The following is a 17870-nucleotide window of genomic DNA, read 5'->3' as shown; positions in this document are numbered from 1 at the left end:
GTTTTTTTTTTTTTAATTTGTCATGGCTCTTTTGGTAGCGCTCTGTTGTGACAGTTGTAAACATGCATTGGCTGTCTTGTACAGTGCTCCTGAAGGACCAGATCCATTGTCGGAGGAGCTTAAGCTAGTGAGAAATATGAATTTGGCGGCTGAAGAGGAACGGTATAGCGATGCAGGTATATGTAAATACCATCTATGTATCTCTTAAGAGCTCTTTGTGCATTTGTCTTCTGTCCTTGGTTTTCCGAAAAAGAGAAGGCTGCTCACACTGTGGATAAATCTAATTTCAGCCATGTGGAGAGACAGATTGAAGGAACTCTGGAATTCCACCATGTGAGGAACAACAAGCATTCATTTGCGTTATATATTTCCCCAATAATCTCAGAATCGGGCAATATTTGATGGTAGAGTGGCGTTATCTTGCAGGTTAAGGACAGAAAGCAGTTCAATAGATGCTGACAGCTACGACTAAGTGAAGCATTTAAAAACTATAGGCCAAAGGAATGAAATCCCTGATCTATGCACCATAAGGAGTATGATTAGGGAAAAATAAACATATGTATGTACACATTATATGTAATTCTAAAAGAAAGGGGATGGTTGGAACGAAGTGGTTCGTGCCAACTGGAGAGAAAGAGGCAGAGGTTGTGGGCAGGGAAGAAGAGGGTACGACTCTGTAACGTTGGTCGTATGTAAATGCCCTTTGGTTGCATTGTTAGTATGGGCCCTTGGACGGTCGTTTCAGGGGGGGGGGGACAATGGGCTTCCCAAAGTATATATCCATCCAAAACTGGTTGCCTATGAACTCTGTAGATCAATCAGGTATGGATATTTGCCGTGGAAATATTCATGTCAGTATGTTGAGGGCCTTTGGTACGTTTTGAGAGTGGTAGTAGCAGCAGGTCTTAGTATATGATATTGATTTTAGGTCTCGAAGGGGAACTGCCACTCTTCTCCAAAATTTTAAAGAGAGAGATAGAGGAGGTGCAAAAGAGAAACTCTAGCTTGGATCTTTCGCCTTGGACCATACGTAAACAATAGCCCTTTATGTGCCTCTTTGTATTGGAAAACTTTTTGGATTGACAAGATCGATCTGTGTATTTATAGAATCTTGATCGGTGTCTTTGTACAGTTACAGAATAAAACAAAAACAGGGATTAGCTATCCGTTGTTTGTAAGAATGTTGAGAAAAGAGACTCTGTTTTGGACAAGGCACTTGAAAATGGAGTCGAGTCCTGTTTCGAGGCCCTGAATACTCTCGTCTACTCTCTCCAGCGTCTTCTTCACGTTCCAACTCCCTCGTGTTGAACTAAGGAGCACATCCGTGTTATGCACCTCGTTCATCGGCTCAGGCGACAATGAATTCAAATGTCTGGAAGGAATCAGCTTTGGAATGATAGAGAGCCCACAAGTCTTCGTCTTGATCGCAGGTGACGACAGAAACAAGAAAAGAGACCTGAACACGGAGATGGCGAAGGCAGTGGCCGTCCGGAGAACGGAAACCAGCATCTGAAGATGGAGATCTGCGTTCTGTAGAATAGCATCGGAGAAAAAGGGTTTGGTCTCAAGCTTCTTCAGTCCAAGAAGAAGCTTGATCATCTGCTTCTTAGCCTTCCTCCTGAAGGAGAAGTAATTGTTAACTTCTTCGGCGGAGTCTGAAGGCCCTTTCCTTCGGAAGGAGGACTGAAGGGTCAGAACGTGTTCTCTCAGAGTCAGGAGGATGTTTCGGGAGGAGTCGCAAGAGTCCAGCAACGTGGCTGAGACATGGAGAGAGTCTTCGGCAAGATGAGCGAGGGTGCGGTTGGTGGGGAGAGGAGATTGAAGGAGGTCGTGGATGGAGTTGTAAAGCTCAGCAAGGGTCAGCATTCCGTGCTGAAGAGAAGTGGAAGAAGTGGTTGAGTTTTGCCAGAGGTTAAGCTGATCGATTGCAGACTCGAGTTTGACAGAAGGTGGATGGATTCTTGAAGGTAGACTTATTGATCTAATGGGTTGCATTTTCTCCGTTTTAAAAAAAAAAAACGTGGTTTGAGTTCTGTTTGTGATTTATGCACAGACCAAGAAAGCAATGTGCGTATATATAGATATATATATATATGTGGACTTAAAAGAGGACATGTGACACCAACATGGGTGCCCAACTTCTGTCTGTGCTTATTTTAAAAATTTTAAATGTTTTGTAAGCAAACAAGGTAAGCAAATCTGCAGAAATGACCACGATGCCCTGTTTCAATGTCTCTGGTGATTTTTTTTTTTAAAAAAAGGGCTGAGGAGGCACATGGGGTGAGTTTCAAGCCTTTCGACTGCTGCTGTAGTTGGGTGAAGGGAGATGAACCAAACAAAGTGGAGGAGACAGAAGAATGATAAGGACTGTGTAATAATATAGGAGATGAACTTGCCACTGGGAACGGTTGCGTTATCAGAACAGAGTCTACCAAATTAGGAGACAAGGAAACACCATCCAGACAGAGATATCATTAGCTGTTCTTTCAGTAATTTTAGCACGTGAAAGTGACATTATATTACCAACAGACACACGAGTCGCTGCAATGGAGATCCAAACAAAAACGAAGGCAGATTTCAATCTTCCGTCGAAAGATGGAGTGCCTTGAGGTATAATAACCATCTCTCGTGTGTGAGACAATATTAGTTCAAGCGTGCATATCCATAATATATTTTTCCATGACAAAATTCATCTTCTCAAATGGGAAATGTGATTGGCCGTGAGATTTGGTGAATGAGTTTATTTCAAGGGGACAGAAGCAATTGCCCGTCAGATTAATGACGTGATTGAAGGCTGCCGTTTCGAACATTGTTTCGAGACGGGAGACAAGATTCTGTGCCTGCCTCTCTCTCCAGCTTTCTAATATTATTTTACGTTCTATAATCAATCACAAGATATTTGTTTATATAGTATGCATTGTACGGGAATCTTAAAGTGGTTCCGTGGTACGTTTTCTAGTTCATGGTTCAGAATCGGGCAAGAAGGATCTATCTGGTACCATTGGTCTCGAGATTCTTTTTTTGTCTCCTTGTGTCTGTATGCATTTCCACCTTCAATTATATAAAAAAAAAATTATCGTTCCCACGCACTCACACCAAAGCAATCCACTACTGAGTTGCTCATTGTTCTATATATATATATATCATGAGGGGTAATATTCCTCTTTTCTTTTCTGTTTGGATTCAGGATTTCAAGACAGACTTGTTAGAGAAAAAAAAAACCATAGAATAGAAGTCTGTGTGTTATTATATTGGAGACGGTATGGATCCACGAGGCCCAATAGAGCTCTGAAAAAAGAGGAGTTCGAAACAGTAATTGGGTTTACTGAGAATAGAGCGAGGCCCACATACAAAATACGAAAGGCCCAAATCAACGGTCAGCTGGGTATTACTGCCATTACAAGATGATGGACGACGATTTTAAAAGCATGCGCTCGCCGGTCATGTTGTAATCTTGGATCTAATGGGAACGCCGAGCGATCGAGGAGGAAAGCAAATCAAAACAAGTGCTGATGTGACTCTCTTCTTCACCGTCTCGTGTAACGCGTGGTTTCTTACCGTCGCGCTTTTTTCGTCAAGCACGCTTGCTCTCTAGTCGACCCTCGGTTGCCGTGAGATCCAGATTTCAGCATCCCCCAACTTCAAAATCGAAGAATTTACAGGTACCCTTCTTTAGGATCAAGATCAACTCGCTTCTCGATCAGATCCTCTTTGTTTTCCTTTTCCAGTTTTTGTTGGAAGTTCGCCTAAATTGCGGCTAACTCGGCTGATTTGGATTCCATTGATGTTTCAAATCAGACGACTCGCTTAATGGTTGCTCTTGCCTGCTCTCTATTCGCCCAGTTTTAAAGAATTTTAGCTGAATTTCGTTAAACCAATTCTAGATACTTGAGAAGTGGCTGGGGGAGCCGCTAACTCCATTGCAGCTCCCGTCTGCTTTTGTGTCATCAGGATGCAAGTGGATTCAAATCCTAATCAGATGTCTGGAGGCGAGCAACTTGATATGGATACAGCAGCAGAAGATTCATCAGTGCCTGAAAACGAGTTGCCTGATATTATTGTTGCAGACAAGGATAATCTGGCCAAGGAGAACACTCTGTCCTTGGGTGAGGATCACGATCAGCTATGGCAAATGGTTGCTGAACTCAAACTAGAAAATGATTTTCTCAAGTCCCAATTTAAGGGGTTGAAGAATCAAGTAGAAGAACACCGCTCTCATCCTGAAGCAATGGAAGGTCAAGCTGAGAGAGGAGACTCAGCTCAAGTGAAACAACTTCTTGAAAGGGTTGCATCATTGGATAAACACCTCGATGAAGAAAAACAAACAAGACTAGCGGCTGAGCAAGCCTTGGAGCATCTAAGGGAAGCATACTCTGAGGCCGATGCTAAAGCCCAAGACTATGCTGCCAAGTTTTCTCAAGGTCAGATAAACTATATTCACCTTTGCGCTTCAACTGAAACCGGCAGCATTTGCATCTCCATTTCTTGCTTTGCCTGAAGCCTCCATTTTTTTTTTCTGTAGTCCAACAGACACTGGATCGGGAGATAAAAGAGCGTGAAGAGAAATATGCAGAACTTGACGCCAAATTCAACAGGCTTCATAAAAGGGCTAAACAGCGCATTCAAGAAATTCAAAAGGTGATTTTGTTTTACATTTTTTCTTCTTTATTGTAAGTTGTGCATTAAATCATCTTCAAGCTGCAGCAAGTTTTCAGGTGTATGTGAGTATTCTCTCTTTGTCTGCAGCTTATGTCTTAACTATTATATTGCCATTTTCAGGAAAAAGATGATCTTGAGGCTCGCTTCCGGGAAGTAAACGAAACAGCTGAACGAGCATCATCCCAACAGTCATCCATGCAGCAAGATCTGGAGCGCACAAGGCAACAGGCCAATGAAGCCCTGAAAGCCATGGATGCAGAGAGGCAACAATTAAGAAGTGCAAATAACAAGTAAATATAATGTAGATGGCCAGTTGATATGGTCTTCTGAATTCCCTTGTGGTTATGCTTTCCATTGAGATTGCATGAGACATTGCTTTGTTCTCCACATAACTCCAACTGTTGCTTAGAATTTATTCAATTTAAGTCCCTTTTCTCTTATTTTGTTATTTTGACAAAGGCTCAGGGACACTATCGAGGAACTGCGCCGCTCATTGCAGCCTAAAGAAAATACTATAGAGGCACTGCAGCAGTCACTCCTTGACAAGGACCAGGTATGATTCTTTCATTTTGTTGAGCATGGATCTGCAATAAATAGAGAGAGGGCTGTCAGTGCATTCTGTTTAGCATGTTGATTTGCTTTCATCCTAGATGCTGGAAGACCTAAAAGAGCAATTGCAAGCTGCAGAGGAGAGAAGGCAAACTGCATTGGCTGACTTGTCTGCTAAGCATAAGAAGGTAGCCGTATCAGCATAACCATTCAGCTACTTAACTGCTATGAGCTGCTCTCCTTGTTCTCCAAAAATGGTGATCATCAATGATATCTAGGACTTCTTCTCTACATCATTTTGACAGAACACTGAGAGTTTGGAAGCACAAATTTCAGATGCCCTAGATGAGAGGGATAAAGCAGCTGAAACCGTTTCGGCTTTGCAGGTTAAACTTGTTTTCTCAATTCTCTTATTTTGTTGCAAGTATTCCAGTTATTCATGCCTTGGCTAGGTTTCAGTGCACTGGAGACAAGAGATTTCTAATTAATCCTTCAGCCTAAGTAGTAGCCATTTATACTGTTTCAGGTGCTTCTTGCAGAGAAGGAATCTAAGATTGCTGAGATGGAGGCAGCTACGACTGGTGAAGCAGCACGACTAAGAGCTGCTGCAGAAACTCTTAAAGGGGAGCTCGCCGACTTTAAACAGGAGCATGTAAGTTTGGAAATATCTATACACGTATGCACACACACATATGTACATGCCTAACTTTCTGCATTGACGTTTCTCCTATATCATTTAGCCATGGATGCGGTGGTCTAATCCTATGTTTGTAGAAGTATTTGTATCTACAGTTTGTCAGTTGAGTTCCTGTCTCAATATATTAGATTTACTATTCTGTTGTTTCCATAGTTTTTACGCCAGAATGAACATGATAGCATGTATAAATGGCTGTGAACATAATTTATATGTTTATATCCTCGGGAAATATTATCGAAGGGTTCGTTTCTTCACCCCTAAAATGGTTGTTTATGTCTGTTTCTGGCTTAATATCCATAAACTTGGTGCATCCAGGAGAAAGAAAAGGAGACTTGGGAAGCTGCATGTTATGCCCTAAAAACCAAACTGGAGACTGCTGAGAGCAATTGCATGCATGCTGAAATAGAAATGGCTAAAATGAGAAGTATTTTACTGCTTCGGTGCATCTTTTAAACATTATTTTATTATGGTTTTTCCCTTCTAGCTGACGTGTTTAAATTTGATTCCAATGAATTGTCAGGTCAGCTGGAATCTGAAATGTCTATTCAAATACAGAGTCTGACTGCGAAAGATGCTGAGCTAAGAGTTGCGAGAGAAGAGGTATATAGTTTCCTTTTGTTTCCTATGTGGAATACTAAAGCTCGTTTGTGGGTTGGGAGGCGATGGATGCCCTTATTATAGATCAGCACAGTAGTTAGTCTTTAACTCTTAAATACAGAACATGAATTATCAAGGTATCAGATAGTCATTTGAGGCTTTTGGGGGATATTCTGTTTAAGATTGTCAGCACTGTAGTCATCTGGAGTTTCTGATGAAACTGCACCTTTCCACGCGACTGGGGCAACGAAATTACTCCAGATTTGTAGCTAAAAGGCCTGTTCTAATCAGAGTGCACTTTTTATTGGTTCTATTCTACTTTACAGATCAACCATCTCCAAAACGAGTTTTCTTCTTACAAGATCCGTGCTCATGCCCTTCTCCAAAAGAAGGATACAGAGCTAGCTGCTGCTAGAGACTCAGAACAGATCAAAGCTCTTGAGGAAGCTCTGAAGGTACATAGTTTAGCAGCTGCAGTTTAAATTTCGAGGAGCTAATTCTTCTGAGAAGGATATCAATGTGCTTATCAACTACTTTTACCTCTGGGTGATGTAAGGAAGCTGAAAGGGAAATATCTTTGGTATCAGCAGAGAGGGATAGGGCTCGACAAGATCTTCAGAATGCTTTGGCTGAGCGTGAGAAAGAACTTGAGAAGAGGTAGCAATTTCCACCCTGGATTCTCTCTCTCTCTCTCTATATATATATATATAAATAAAATCTCTCTCTTTGGCGTCCACGAAGCTTCATAATAGTTCTGAGTAATTTTAATTCCACATCAATTTCAGAACTGCAGCACTTAAAGATGCCAGGGACCAGATAAAAAGTATTGAATTAAAGTTTGATTCAGCTATTGCTCGCCATCAAGCAGAGAAACGAGCCTGGGAAGAGGACCTTCAAGTTTTGGAAGAAACATGGCGGCGTAAGAATCAAATTAAATCAAATTGTGGTCGCTGAGATTTATATTATATTTCCCTGAAAAGTGCTTGGAAATTGAGCATGCGCCTTTAAATATTATGATGTTCTACAGGAAGATGTGAGGTTTTAACTGCTCAAAATGAAGCTTCTTCTGTGGAAGATCTAAAGAAGGAATTAGGAGATGTCAAACTTTCAAATAAACGATTGAAGGTTCATCACATCTCTGCCTCGCTCTTTTTGTGCGTTGATGTTGCTAAGAAAAATTTGTGATGCCTTATGTGTTTAATTGACAAGGAACTTGCAGGAGGAGCATGACTCGTTACGTGAGCTTGCGGATAGACACATTGAGGAGAAGGATCAAGAGATCTCAAGACTTGTGAATGAGAACAAGAAACTTCAAAGATCTCTAGAGCAGAGACCACTAGTATGTAGATTTTTTCTTTGCATTCTCTTAGTTTTTTCCTATTTCTCTGATTGGGGATATCTTCTTGTAATTATTTCCCTTTATGTGGCACTGACCGGTCTGATTTCTTCCAAATCAGGTTCAGCAATATGATAACCACCACACAGGTATGTGATTTTCCTGGTACCATTTTTTGTTAGATTGGTTCTTGCATAAATGAATTGGCTACTGCATGTTGATCACCTAACCTAATATTCTTTCCATTGGTGTCTTAGTGTCACAACAGCAGGATGCGATGAACTTGAGTGCTTCTGCCGCAGAACAACAGATCCTGGTACGGAGTTAGTAGTTTTAAATGAATTGGCTACTGCATGTTGATCATCTTTGTGCTTGATGCGGAATCATCTTTGAAGCAAAAGGCAAGTTAAATGCTATTTAGGAGTTTTACATAGCACATGATAATTCAATATTTCAGCTTTTGGCAAGACAACAAGCTCAGCGAGAGGAAGAGCTGGCACAGACACAGAGACATATTTTAGCTCTTCAAGTAACATTTTTGTCTCTTTCCCAGATCTGTACCTTGTTTCCTTTAACATATTTCACCTTGCCTTTTTTACCTTTTATTCTGATTCAGGAGGAAATCGAGGAGCTTGAGCGCGAAAATCGTCTCCACAGTCAACAGGTAAGGGATGAAAAAAGCATGGTTTCTTGAGTTATTGTTTCATATTTTGATTGTGGTGCTGATTCCAGGAAGCAATGCTAAAGGCGGAGCTCCGGGAGATGGAAAGAAAACAGAAGAGAGAAGGTGTGGACATGACGTACCTTAAGAATGTTATTCTAAAGCTTCTGGAGACAGGTAGACTACTGGATCGTCCCCCTTGGTAGCAAGTTATAGGCTTTGCATTTTGGCTAAAAGACGTGATGATTGGAACAGGTGAAGTGGAGGCATTACTACCAGTTGTGGGAATGTTGCTCCAGTTCAGCCCCGAGGAGGTTAGGTTTTTACGAAAATGGCAGATAGCGTTCTACTGTATGATGGGTAGTAACAAATAGAATGGTCGCCATCTTGCAGATGCAGAAATGCCAACAAGCCTACCACAGCTCCATGGACGTGAGTCCAGCTTCTGCTAATGATGGTTCTGGCCTCTCTCTTTTGTCAAGATTCTCCTTCTCGTAAGCTGGATGGATTGGAGAGCTACAACATACATGTAACACTCAAAATATATGATTTATTTATTGTAAGAGCGCTTTGACCTGTCTTTTTAATCTCCTTGTCATGATCGGTTTCTACATTGAAGTTTAAGTGCAGTGAATAAAGTCAAGGGTGAAATGATCTACTTACAATCTGAGTCACAGTTGATATACATATGTATGTATATATATATATTCACACACTTGTGGTTGATAAAAGTATGAAGCACTAACTAGACTGCAAATGTAACATGGTCTTTCACATATATTATAAACCTTTGCCTTTTTTTCAGAAATACTTTTCCTAAAATAAGGAACGGATGGGCTGAGGATTGGGCTTTAAGAGATTGTAAACGCAGCCCAATTATAAAAGGTTCCGTGCAAGAGAATTGCCGAGCTTCTCCAAGAAGAGAATTCCAGATCGATCATCAACGAAATCCATGGGAGAAGGAGACAACCTGGTTCACAGTCGCGGCCATTTCGTCGCTCCTCTCACCTTCTTCCTCGTTGTCCTCTTCCGGTTCCTATCTATGTGGCTCGACCAAGTGAAGAAGGTAACCTTTTGTCCCTGAATTATTCCAAATGCTGCGTTCTATCTCTCTGAGATCGGAGGAATTCGATTTCTCTCTCCAGAAAGGATCCAGTACCAGTAATACGAGGGAAGATGAGTTGCGATCCGAAATTAAGATGCTCTTGAAAGAGGCCAGCTCTTTTTCCCAGTAAGGGCCTCTTGTTTTTTGTTTATTTGGCGCACGAGGATCTTTTTCGCTTGCATCTCTTAGAGATTAGGAATATAATGAGGACGCATGCGTGAGTAACCCATATCGAGGTTTCCTATTTCCTCGTAGGCCATCCACGTTCGCACAAGCGGCAAAACTTAGAAGGTTGGCAGCTGCCAAGGAAAGGGAACTTGCAAAATGTGCGTATGTTCTTGATATAAATTCGCTTCTGATATCACATATTCTTCGTTTTTGTTAATTCTTGACTTTTGTGGTGTGTATATATATATCTTGTTCTGCCGAGATTTCATGGTTAGACAATCATTCATTGTCATTTCAGAACCCTAATCATAGTTAGCTATGGAAATGAATATTATCAGGAATACATGAACCTTCCTGCATCACTAACCATCTTACCGTTACCTTAGGATATAGAACTCTTTTTTCGTTGGATGTGAACCATTTGGCTTAGTGTTACAAGGTTTATAGCTGATATCTAGGGCAGGAAACTTTGTAAAAAAACATAAACAGGTCCAAGACAAGCCTCAAAACGTACATCCCCTACCAGTTTGATTTTGTAGCATGTAGTTCAGTCTCTCTCTAGGCATGTTTTACTATTCTTAAATAAACAGGTAAACATTGCATATTTCTTGATAATGTACTAATGAAACTGTATAATATATGATTCTGAGTTTCAGTTCAGGAGCAAGATAAGAAAGAAATAAATCAGTGTTACGATCTGTACGGAAAGGTTCTGCTTGTTTCAAAGGTGAGTGTTTCGTGTGGTCGAACTTGTTAACTGCATCTGAGTCATTCATTTACCGAGTCTCCACCCCTCACTCGTTATGTGTAGGTTGTGATATATATATCCTTGGGGGTTTGGTTCTGGAGGACCCCAATTGCCATTGTCTCTAAACAGCTGGTGCAACCTTTTGGTGAGACCCTCACCTGTTTTGTTCTTGAATGCTAAATGTATTTATCTGCCGTGGGTATATTGCGGTTTCTATCACTGGCAAGCTCGATGCAGCTTTCTTGATATACATAAAAGACAAGAAGCGCTCGGTGGCCGTCATATGTTTTTCGATTAAGCTGCTGTAATTTGGGGTGACACTGACTGTATCCACCTTGTTGTAGGGTCGTTTCTATCTCTGGGGACTGGAGGGCACCTGAACGGCCATGTGATGGTCACCCATTCTTCTCTGATTTCTATATATATATATATTCATTTCTGCTGAAATTCTATTGGGTAGATAGATGAGTAGTTCGGTTTCTTGCTTGGGAAGTGCAGGTTGGAATAGCACCTTGGCTGATACTGTCAACAAGAGTTAGCAAATACGTTTGCAGAGTCGTGGAGTTCTAAATCATTTGATTCCATGGGCGGAGAGAGAGGTCATGTTACGATGTCAGGAGATCAAAACAGCTCTGATGATTTTTGTATATTCAATTTTGAAATGACCAGGCCACGTTTGACTGCATTAGGACATACATACATACATACATATATATATATAGAAAAGAAGGGTGGAGAAAAGCGTCATCAATAACAGCATTCCAAAGGGTTCAAATTTTGTTGCTAATTCGTTCGTTTGGATACTTCCTCTCCAAAACCATCCCCCCAATGCGGTGAGATCAGTCCGTCTTTATCTTTTATTGCAAATATAAGGAGTGCGGACACGTGGTGCTTATTTTTTTTTTCTTCCATTAACTTAATGGGCCACGAGATTTCCAGACTGGGCCTAAATAAAAAGCAAGACGTGGCGCTTATTTTTTCCAGAATCCCGCCGAAACGCATCATTTCAATTTTCTTTAAAAAAAAAAATCTGAATCTCATCCCTTGCTACTGATCGTTTGATTCTTCCTCTCAAGCCCCAAGGGTATTCTGTGGCCGGCGTTTGCAGGATCCGTCATGACGCGTGGTAGACCAAAGGCCGATTCCAGTAGCACCGATGCTAGGTCGCTTTCCCTCATTTCTCTCTCAATTCGTTTCTACCGTATGATTGTGAACTGTTGACTTCCGCATTGCTACCGAGATCCGTTTTTGGCTACAGATGCGCATGTTTAGTTATTTTGCTTGCGCTTGATTCTTCTTTTTAGCCGGTACAGGCTGAAAGCCAGAGGTAGGAAAGCTGGGAAGAAAGAAAAGGATCCGAACAAGCCCAAGAGGCCTCCCAGTGCTTTCTTCGTTTTCCTGTAAGATTGCCCCCTTCATAGTCTCCTGTTCCACTCTCTTCTTCTGACGTTTCTCTTTGCTTCTAATTTTGGGTCTCAAAGGGACGAATTCAGGAAGCAGTTCAATGAAGCAAATCCTGGCAATAAGTCTGTGGCTGCTGTGAGTATCCTTGTTGTCGGCAATATTTGTTTGTTCTCGCTGAATCTGATGAGCACTGTATTTCCTTTTGCCTTTCGAATCAGGTCGGGAAAGCTGCTGGAAATAAGTGGAAGTCTATGTCTGATGCTGTGAGTCGCAGCATCTCTTCTTCCTGCTTGGTTACAAATTGGATACTCTGTCGTGGGTTTGTAGCAGTTTCTTCTTTTACTAAAATTTAGGAAAAAGCGCCCTATGTGACCAAGGCAGAGGACAAAAAGAGTGAATACACCAAAAACATGCGAACTTACAACATGAAGCTGGTAATCCTCTACCATGATCTTGAGTAGTATAGTGCATGTGGAAAGGATTGTCTTAACAGCAATGATTGGGTGGTGTGATAATAGGCCGGAGGATCTAATCCTTCAGAAGGTGATGATTCTGACAAGTCAAAGTCTGAAGTGGAGGAAGAGGGAAGTGGGGAGGTGGGTGTTTCTGTACGGTGTTGCTATGAGTTGCTGATGGTCGTCCTTGTTTGACAATTTGGCTCTTGCAGGGAGAGGAGGATGAAGAATAGGAAGCTGTGGGAGACTGAGAAGGAAGGCTGGTGTAGGGTGTGGGTTTCACAGCAGTAGCTAGTTTCCCCTTTTTTTTAATCTTTCCTTCTCTGGCTGACTATGTTGGATGTGTAGATTTTACATTCTTATTGAGAAATTCTTCGGTCCTGATGCATTGTCTTTTTTTTTCGGCTCAAAAGATTGTTTATGGAGTGTGCGGTCGGTCTTAAAAGGTCGGCCAACGTGCCTTTTTTTTTTTAGTTTTTCTCGTTAGACCGTGCAGTTTGTGTTATTTTTGCGTATGCTCCCAAGTCCGGCTGTTAGGCTTTCGGTTCCGCTCCAAATAGCACGCAACGCAGTATGTCAAGCAGCGGAAAATGCCTTCTCCTCACCGGTCCTCCTGTAAGTTTCTCTTCCACTGTCTTTTAGGGTTTTTCTCTGAATTGGTTAATGGCAATGAATCGAATCTTGGCAGGGTGTCGGCAAAACCACTCTGATAAAAAGGATCCTCGAGACGCTTAGGCTCTCAAACCCTAACTTGAAGATCCAGGGTTTCTACACCCGTAAGCTGCTCCCCGCTTTTTAGTTATGTTTTCTTCTGAACTCTATCGCTCTCCTCACAATTTCCACGTGTGGGTCACAGAGGAGGTGAGAGAAAGAGGCCAAAGGGTTGGGTTCGAAGTGGTGACCTTGGATGGCCGCAGAGGTTTGCTCGCTTCCTCTACCGTTTCCAGGTCGACCTTCTTTTTCATTGGCCTTTAGCTGTTGTGGTTCCTCTGTTTTTGCCTAAATCGTGAATACTCGTGTGATGGCAGTCCAGAGTCGATGAGATGGCCTAGTGTTGGCAGGTACAAAGTGGACGTGGCTTCCTTCGAGTCCATTGCGTTGCCTGAGCTACAGGTTATGTTTCTCCATTCTCAAAAGCACAGTGCAGTCGGAGATACTGATCTGTTATCATTTTGGTTTGTGTTAGGTCAAAGCTGACACTCATCTTTTCATCATTGATGAAGTGGGTAAGATGGAGATGTTTAGTCCATCTTTCTTCCCGGCTGTCCTGAAGGTTCTGGAATCCAACATCCCTTTTCTGGCTTCCATTCCTGTCCCAAAACTTGGTCGAGCTATCCCTGGAGGTACTTGTGTTTACTTTACACTTTCTTTCTTTTTCTTGGAATCAGCATTCGGCTGGAAAGGATGGTCGAACCAAATGATCAATATTTTTTCTCTATACTTCAACCTTGACTGTATCCACTTTCAGTCAGTTTTTGGGTCCAATCCTGATGCCAATGCCAGCTGAAAGCTGAAATTTTCATGTGCAGCTGTTAGTGCTGGGTTTGAAAACGATTAGATTGCTCTTATACTTGTCCAAGTTTTACAAGGGTGCCATTTTTTTTTATGATTAAACCTGACCTGACAACCTCTGACTGATTTGGTATATGCTGGCAGCTGCTACTTTTCCGCCGTTTGAACCTTTTATGCCTCTGATCTTGAGCCACCCATCATTATTGATATCGGTTTTCTAGTCAATGCCATCATCGTCTGTCCCTCTTGTCTATAAACCTGGTTGAATGGTCTCTGTAGTTATGGATTTCTTGCCTATAGGGATGTCAATTAAGCTCGAATCCGCTCGAAAATAATAAGGATGTGGGCCTAAAAAAATATAGGCTCATTAAATTTCGAACTTTCAGACTTCGGGCTAAATGGGCTGCATACCAGTCGGACCAGGCCAGTCAGGCCGGAGTTTAGGCCTATTAATATTTTTTTTCTAATCTTTTTGTCTAAACTAAAGCTTTACCTCTCTATAATTATCCTAATTTTTTTTAACCATATTACATCATATATTGGATAATCTTCTTTTGTATTATTTTTTCTATTAAATCAAACCTAATACTTGCTATTTGATTATGTTTTTTTGTTTTATATTTTTTTTCTAAGTCTGAATTGGTTTTGTTTCGTATTAGTGGGTTGAATTTTGTTCTTCGATAAGCATACACACATGTGCTGTATATATATATATATATATCTTTTAACCAAATGACGAAATTTTATCTTGATTCCAATTAACATTTTTTTAAGTGATAGAAACTTTTATTTTTTTAACCATATTACATCATATATATATATATCAATTTATATTTTTGAAAGTGTAGAAACTTTCAAATATATATATTTTTAAATCTTTGTTTGCATATGAACATATTGATTCTTTTTCTATAGGTTTCAAATTAATTATAGAATATAATGTTTTTTTATATTATGTTTATTTTTTTTAATGTTTCACATTATTATTATTATTAGTATTATTATTATCGCAGAAAAAAAAATATTTTTATTTGATAAAAAATCCGAAACCCGGTCCGAATCCGTCCGAAGCCTTATAGGGCCGGGCTCCGGACCATCGATCCTAGACCCGAAAAATAAACGGGTGGGCCGACCCGACCCGAAAAATTCTAGACCCGAATTGAACACGGTCCGAACCTAGCTCGGCCAGTCCATTTTACACCCCTAGTTGCCTGCCACTGGTGTGAAGTCTCTTGTGTCACTGATGTGGACCGTGCTTGGGTATAGCATCTAAATGCAGTGAATCTGCTGCTGCCTCACAACTACTGGCTATTAACTTTGGGGTTGTTAGCCCTGTAAAAAATCAGTCATTTTTAAACCTTTTGTTGGTTGTAAGTTTGGAACCTCCAATTTAGAGTCATTAACCATGTATTTTCATTTGTTTGGGTGAATGAACTGTGCAGTTGAAAGACTGAGGAATCAACCTGGTGCAAGTTTAATATCCCTGAGCACAAGTAACAGAGACTCCATGAGAGAACAGGTCTACGGTGTTTTGTCCGAATGGCTGCCAAAGCATTAGGGGCTCCAAAAGAACAAGTTCAGATAATGTATGCAGGCTTTTATTTTGTTTGTCTGAGGAAATGTGGAATGTACTACGTGGACTTGGTTGTGTTGGTGTCATGAGAGGGCGAGGAGGAGCGTCATGCCGGCTTTCTATGGGGAGAAGAAGATGGTTGTGTCCGGCGTTGTCTATGCCTTTCTCATCCTCCTCTCCCTTCTCGAAAATGGTCCGTTTCCTTCGTATATTCCGGAATAAAGCCTCTTCCGGTTAACTAGTCAACGACCGTAACACCAAACTAATATGATTGAGTATTTTGTTCTGTGACACTGAATTGCGTGTGGTGACAGCAAAACCAAAGTACGAGTAACCGTGCTAAAAGAAACCCAGCGCATGGCAAAAGGCTTCGTAACAGGAATCGCGAATGATAAATGAAGTTCTTGCAACCCATAGTCTTATGAGGCTTCAGTCATGCCCATCCTCATTGTCGCTGTCGCCTCCAAACATGGCAGCCATTTTCATGGCCAGATTAGCCGCCATTTCCCTCCTCTGGAAATCAGGCATCAACCTCAAGTTGTCACGTATGTTCCCTATTTCTGACATCAGCTGCTCCAGGTCTTCAAACTCGTACAACTTTTCCATCTCTGCTTTCTCAACTCTTCCTTCTTCATTGTCAATATCATTCTGTGGTTGCATCCTTGAAGCTGATGGGCCTTGCTCCTTCTCGCTAGATTCCTTCAGCTTCTCGCCGTTGTCATCTACAAGAATAACTTCTGAAGTTGAAGGAGTTTCACTAGCAGAGACCCATCTCTCACAAACATCCTCCCATGGCTCAGCTGATCCTACCGATAGCACTTCATACTCCAGCTCGTATTCTGATTCTTCTTCTGATACTTCTGATGATAAGGAAAAATATTACGAGTGTCTTTTAGAACACGACTTCAAAAAAAAAAAAAGTCTTTTTTGAGTGCATGAAACCAAAGGAGACGATTGACAACCTCCTTCACCGTCGGGTAAAACAGGTTCATTTATCTTATCACCCGATTTGAGAAGCATTCCAGGCCACATATGCGCTGAAAGGGCACCGAATAAACGTTCAACCCCTTGAGAATCTCCATCAACCGACAGACCTGCAAAACCATCGGTCAAGTTCATGGCCAGACAGGTGTTTTCATATCTTGACTCATTTCACTGCTTTGTACATGAAAATAGAAAGCCAGCGTATGAATGTGGAAGACGGGTATAAAAAAGGTAAATGATGAGGCAGAACATACATTTGTCAAAATCGTGATTAGATGCACAAGCTTCGATGAACTCGATATTGTTGTCACGGCACCAATCTAGGCAAGTTGCCCTGACGTCTAGGGAGGGGTCCTCGCCTCCCAACAAACCAGTTCCTTCAGTGTCAGAGATGCCAAATTGATCGTCGAGATTGGCCTTCAAAAGGCGTCTTCTGTACTCGAGATGAGCCGGGTGGTGAGGGAGACGATCAACTTTGTTCCCAATGCAGAGCAAGATATCAAATGTCTTAATGTCAGTACGGGAAACCCAGTCTTGAAGAGCAGCAAGAGTGGAGGGCTGCAAAGAAGAAGCGTTAGGCGGATGATATGGTAGTGAGGAGGGAAGAGTTTGAATAGGCATGCGGGAGTGAAGGTGTTAAACCTCACTCAAGTCGAAGACCATAACCAACGCAACCAGAGGGGTGGAGGAGGGTAGAGAGAAATCATGGCCAAGATGCGCAGTCCACACGGAGACATCAGCAGTGTAATACTTGGTGTTGATGCTCCACCTGTATCAACCACAAACTCTGAGATGAGATCAGATCATATGTATGAATCCAAAAGGCGAAGAGAAGGAGAAATTCACCCTTGAACTGCAATCTCAGATGCGTCCAAGGAATCATCCAAGTCCACCGAGAGAAGTCCTGTAACGATGTACGATGATTACAGAAAACCCAAACCCTAGATGAGATCAGATGCAGAGACAAAGACAAGAAGTAGATTGGGGGGCGTACGAGAGAGGAGGGTACGCTTGCCGACGCCGGAGGATCCAACCACAAGAACTCCGGGTGCCGATCTCTGCTCGGACGCCTCCATCGTCGCAGAGGTCCGAGGAGGTGAATAAGGAAGGGTTCGACGCAATTTCGGATATTCGCGAGTGGTAAAAAATACAATGGGACCGTCCGAGTTTATAATATGAATCTGAATCTCTCCGCTCCCTTCCTTTTTATTCACATCCAACTCTTGCTCTTATAATAATTAATTCCACATCTCATAATTACTACGGAGAGGCAGATGAAAAACCATCGGAATGGTGCAAAAGAGAAGCAGTGAAATAAGGCATCTCACCAAATACCTTCTCCTCTCTCCGTCGCCGTGCGCATGATGTCCGAATCTGGAACGGAAGCCCACGGTGGAGGTCGCCCGCCGGCCGGTGCGTGGC

The 17870-nt window shown here is 41.8% G+C and overlaps 7 protein-coding genes across 10 annotated transcripts in view; 5 read left to right on the top strand and 2 right to left on the bottom strand.

Moving 5' to 3' along the window:
• Nucleotides 1–1131, top strand: part of LOC104826480 (bifunctional nuclease 2) — a 3363-nt gene extending 2232 nt beyond the window's left edge. For both annotated transcript variants that reach the window (XM_010559195.2, XM_010559203.2), the window contains exons 8-10: nt 85–176; nt 291–333; nt 427–1131. In XM_010559195.2, the coding sequence (XP_010557497.1) occupies nt 85–176; nt 291–333; nt 427–472 (181 nt within the window). In that variant the 3' untranslated portion in view covers nt 473–1131. The remainder of the gene's footprint in view (nt 1–84; nt 177–290; nt 334–426) is intronic.
• On the bottom strand, nt 632–2201 carry LOC104826491. The gene has a single exon (XM_010559216.1). It carries the CDS (start codon nt 1993–1995, stop codon nt 1162–1164), a length of 834 nt encoding a protein of 277 aa, XP_010557518.1. The 5' UTR covers nt 1996–2201; the 3' UTR covers nt 632–1161.
• A 1226-nt stretch (nt 2202–3427) lies between these two features.
• On the top strand, nt 3428–9157 carry LOC104826465 (protein GRIP). Of its 2 annotated transcripts, none has more exons than XM_010559175.2 (22): nt 3428–3662; nt 3952–4421; nt 4523–4638; nt 4780–4949; nt 5119–5212; nt 5310–5396; nt 5514–5594; nt 5735–5860; nt 6221–6329; nt 6426–6505; nt 6829–6957; nt 7059–7159; nt 7288–7421; nt 7530–7627; nt 7722–7841; nt 7960–7987; nt 8096–8154; nt 8296–8367; nt 8455–8502; nt 8571–8676; nt 8755–8813; nt 8893–9157. In XM_010559175.2, exons 2-22 carry the CDS (start codon nt 3953–3955, stop codon nt 8995–8997), a joined length of 2391 nt encoding a protein of 796 aa, XP_010557477.1. In that variant the 5' UTR covers nt 3428–3662; nt 3952; the 3' UTR covers nt 8998–9157. The 2 variants fall into 2 exon arrangements, with proteins under 2 accessions (XP_010557477.1, XP_010557486.1); XM_010559184.2 differs by having other exon boundaries at nt 3927–4421.
• A 181-nt stretch (nt 9158–9338) lies between these two features.
• On the top strand, nt 9339–11208 carry LOC104826422. Its single transcript, XM_010559115.1, has 7 exons — nt 9339–9565; nt 9645–9730; nt 9860–9930; nt 10429–10499; nt 10584–10665; nt 10865–10914; nt 11019–11208. The coding sequence occupies exons 1-7, from the start codon at nt 9452–9454 to the stop codon at nt 11088–11090; spliced, it is 546 nt and encodes a 181-aa protein (XP_010557417.1). The 5' UTR covers nt 9339–9451; the 3' UTR covers nt 11091–11208.
• Nucleotides 11209–11405: 197 nt separating this feature from the next.
• Nucleotides 11406–12763, top strand: LOC104826432 (high mobility group B protein 4-like). The gene is made up of 7 exons (XM_010559127.1): nt 11406–11683; nt 11834–11920; nt 12002–12059; nt 12143–12187; nt 12278–12358; nt 12443–12520; nt 12592–12763. Exons 1-7 carry the CDS (start codon nt 11637–11639, stop codon nt 12610–12612), a joined length of 417 nt encoding a protein of 138 aa, XP_010557429.1. The 5' UTR covers nt 11406–11636; the 3' UTR covers nt 12613–12763.
• A 138-nt stretch (nt 12764–12901) lies between these two features.
• LOC104826441 (cancer-related nucleoside-triphosphatase) lies at nt 12902–15710 on the top strand. Of its 2 annotated transcripts, XM_010559139.1 has the most exons (6): nt 12902–12994; nt 13068–13155; nt 13236–13326; nt 13408–13492; nt 13566–13722; nt 15334–15710. In XM_010559139.1, exons 1-6 carry the CDS (start codon nt 12953–12955, stop codon nt 15447–15449), a joined length of 579 nt encoding a protein of 192 aa, XP_010557441.1. In that variant the 5' UTR covers nt 12902–12952; the 3' UTR covers nt 15450–15710. The 2 variants fall into 2 exon arrangements, with proteins under 2 accessions (XP_010557441.1, XP_019056237.1); XM_019200692.1 differs by lacking the exon at nt 12902–12994 and having other exon boundaries at nt 13413–13492.
• A 6-nt stretch (nt 15711–15716) lies between these two features.
• LOC104826450 lies at nt 15717–17864 on the bottom strand. Its single transcript, XM_010559150.2, has 6 exons — nt 17443–17864; nt 17295–17352; nt 17091–17217; nt 16703–17006; nt 16427–16558; nt 15717–16324 (listed from the first exon to the last, which is right to left on the bottom strand). The coding sequence occupies exons 1-6, from the start codon at nt 17522–17524 to the stop codon at nt 15894–15896; spliced, it is 1134 nt and encodes a 377-aa protein (XP_010557452.1). The 5' UTR covers nt 17525–17864; the 3' UTR covers nt 15717–15893.
• Nucleotides 17865–17870: the final 6 nt, after the last annotated feature.

The sequence above is a fragment of the Tarenaya hassleriana genome, unplaced genomic scaffold, assembly GCF_000463585.1.
Source record: "Tarenaya hassleriana unplaced genomic scaffold, ASM46358v1 Cleome10, whole genome shotgun sequence".
NCBI lineage: Eukaryota > Viridiplantae > Streptophyta > Magnoliopsida > Brassicales > Cleomaceae > Tarenaya > Tarenaya hassleriana.
The sequence above is the reverse complement of the archived record's forward strand: the minus strand, read 5'-3'. Positions and strand labels throughout refer to the sequence as shown.

What these genes read in the sequence shown, in the direction of transcription:
- LOC104826491 (XM_010559216.1), bottom strand. Translation starts at nt 1,995, where the DNA reads ATGCAACCCATTAGATCAATAAGTCTACCTTCAAGAATCCATCCACCT.
- LOC104826465 (XM_010559175.2), top strand. Translation starts at nt 3,953, where the DNA reads ATGCAAGTGGATTCAAATCCTAATCAGATGTCTGGAGGCGAGCAACTT. An exon ending in CACTCCTTGACAAGGACCAG is followed by an intron (nt 5,213 to 5,309) that starts GTATGATTCTTT and finishes CTTTCATCCTAG; the next exon opens with ATGCTGGAAGACCTAAAAGA. An exon ending in ATCGTCTCCACAGTCAACAG is followed by an intron (nt 8,503 to 8,570) that starts GTAAGGGATGAA and finishes TGCTGATTCCAG; the next exon opens with GAAGCAATGCTAAAGGCGGA.
- LOC104826422 (XM_010559115.1), top strand. Translation starts at nt 9,452, where the DNA reads ATGGGAGAAGGAGACAACCTGGTTCACAGTCGCGGCCATTTCGTCGCT. An exon ending in GGCTCGACCAAGTGAAGAAG is followed by an intron (nt 9,566 to 9,644) that starts GTAACCTTTTGT and finishes TTCTCTCTCCAG; the next exon opens with AAAGGATCCAGTACCAGTAA. An exon ending in ACAGCTGGTGCAACCTTTTG is followed by an intron (nt 10,666 to 10,864) that starts GTGAGACCCTCA and finishes ACCTTGTTGTAG; the next exon opens with GGTCGTTTCTATCTCTGGGG.
- LOC104826432 (XM_010559127.1), top strand. Translation starts at nt 11,637, where the DNA reads ATGACGCGTGGTAGACCAAAGGCCGATTCCAGTAGCACCGATGCTAG. An exon ending in AGTGCTTTCTTCGTTTTCCT is followed by an intron (nt 11,921 to 12,001) that starts GTAAGATTGCCC and finishes TGGGTCTCAAAG; the next exon opens with GGACGAATTCAGGAAGCAGT. An exon ending in GAACTTACAACATGAAGCTG is followed by an intron (nt 12,359 to 12,442) that starts GTAATCCTCTAC and finishes GTGTGATAATAG; the next exon opens with GCCGGAGGATCTAATCCTTC.
- LOC104826441 (XM_010559139.1), top strand. Translation starts at nt 12,953, where the DNA reads ATGTCAAGCAGCGGAAAATGCCTTCTCCTCACCGGTCCTCCT. An exon ending in TTGCGTTGCCTGAGCTACAG is followed by an intron (nt 13,493 to 13,565) that starts GTTATGTTTCTC and finishes GGTTTGTGTTAG; the next exon opens with GTCAAAGCTGACACTCATCT. An exon ending in TGGTCGAGCTATCCCTGGAG is followed by an intron (nt 13,723 to 15,333) that starts GTACTTGTGTTT and finishes TGAACTGTGCAG; the next exon opens with TTGAAAGACTGAGGAATCAA.
- LOC104826450 (XM_010559150.2), bottom strand. Translation starts at nt 17,524, where the DNA reads ATGGAGGCGTCCGAGCAGAGATCGGCACCCGGAGTTCTTGTGGTTGGA. An exon ending in CAAGCGTACCCTCCTCTCTC is followed by an intron (nt 17,353 to 17,442) that starts GTACGCCCCCCA and finishes ACATCGTTACAG; the next exon opens with GACTTCTCTCGGTGGACTTG. An exon ending in TGGTCTTCGACTTGAGTGAG is followed by an intron (nt 17,007 to 17,090) that starts GTTTAACACCTT and finishes TCTTCTTTGCAG; the next exon opens with CCCTCCACTCTTGCTGCTCT.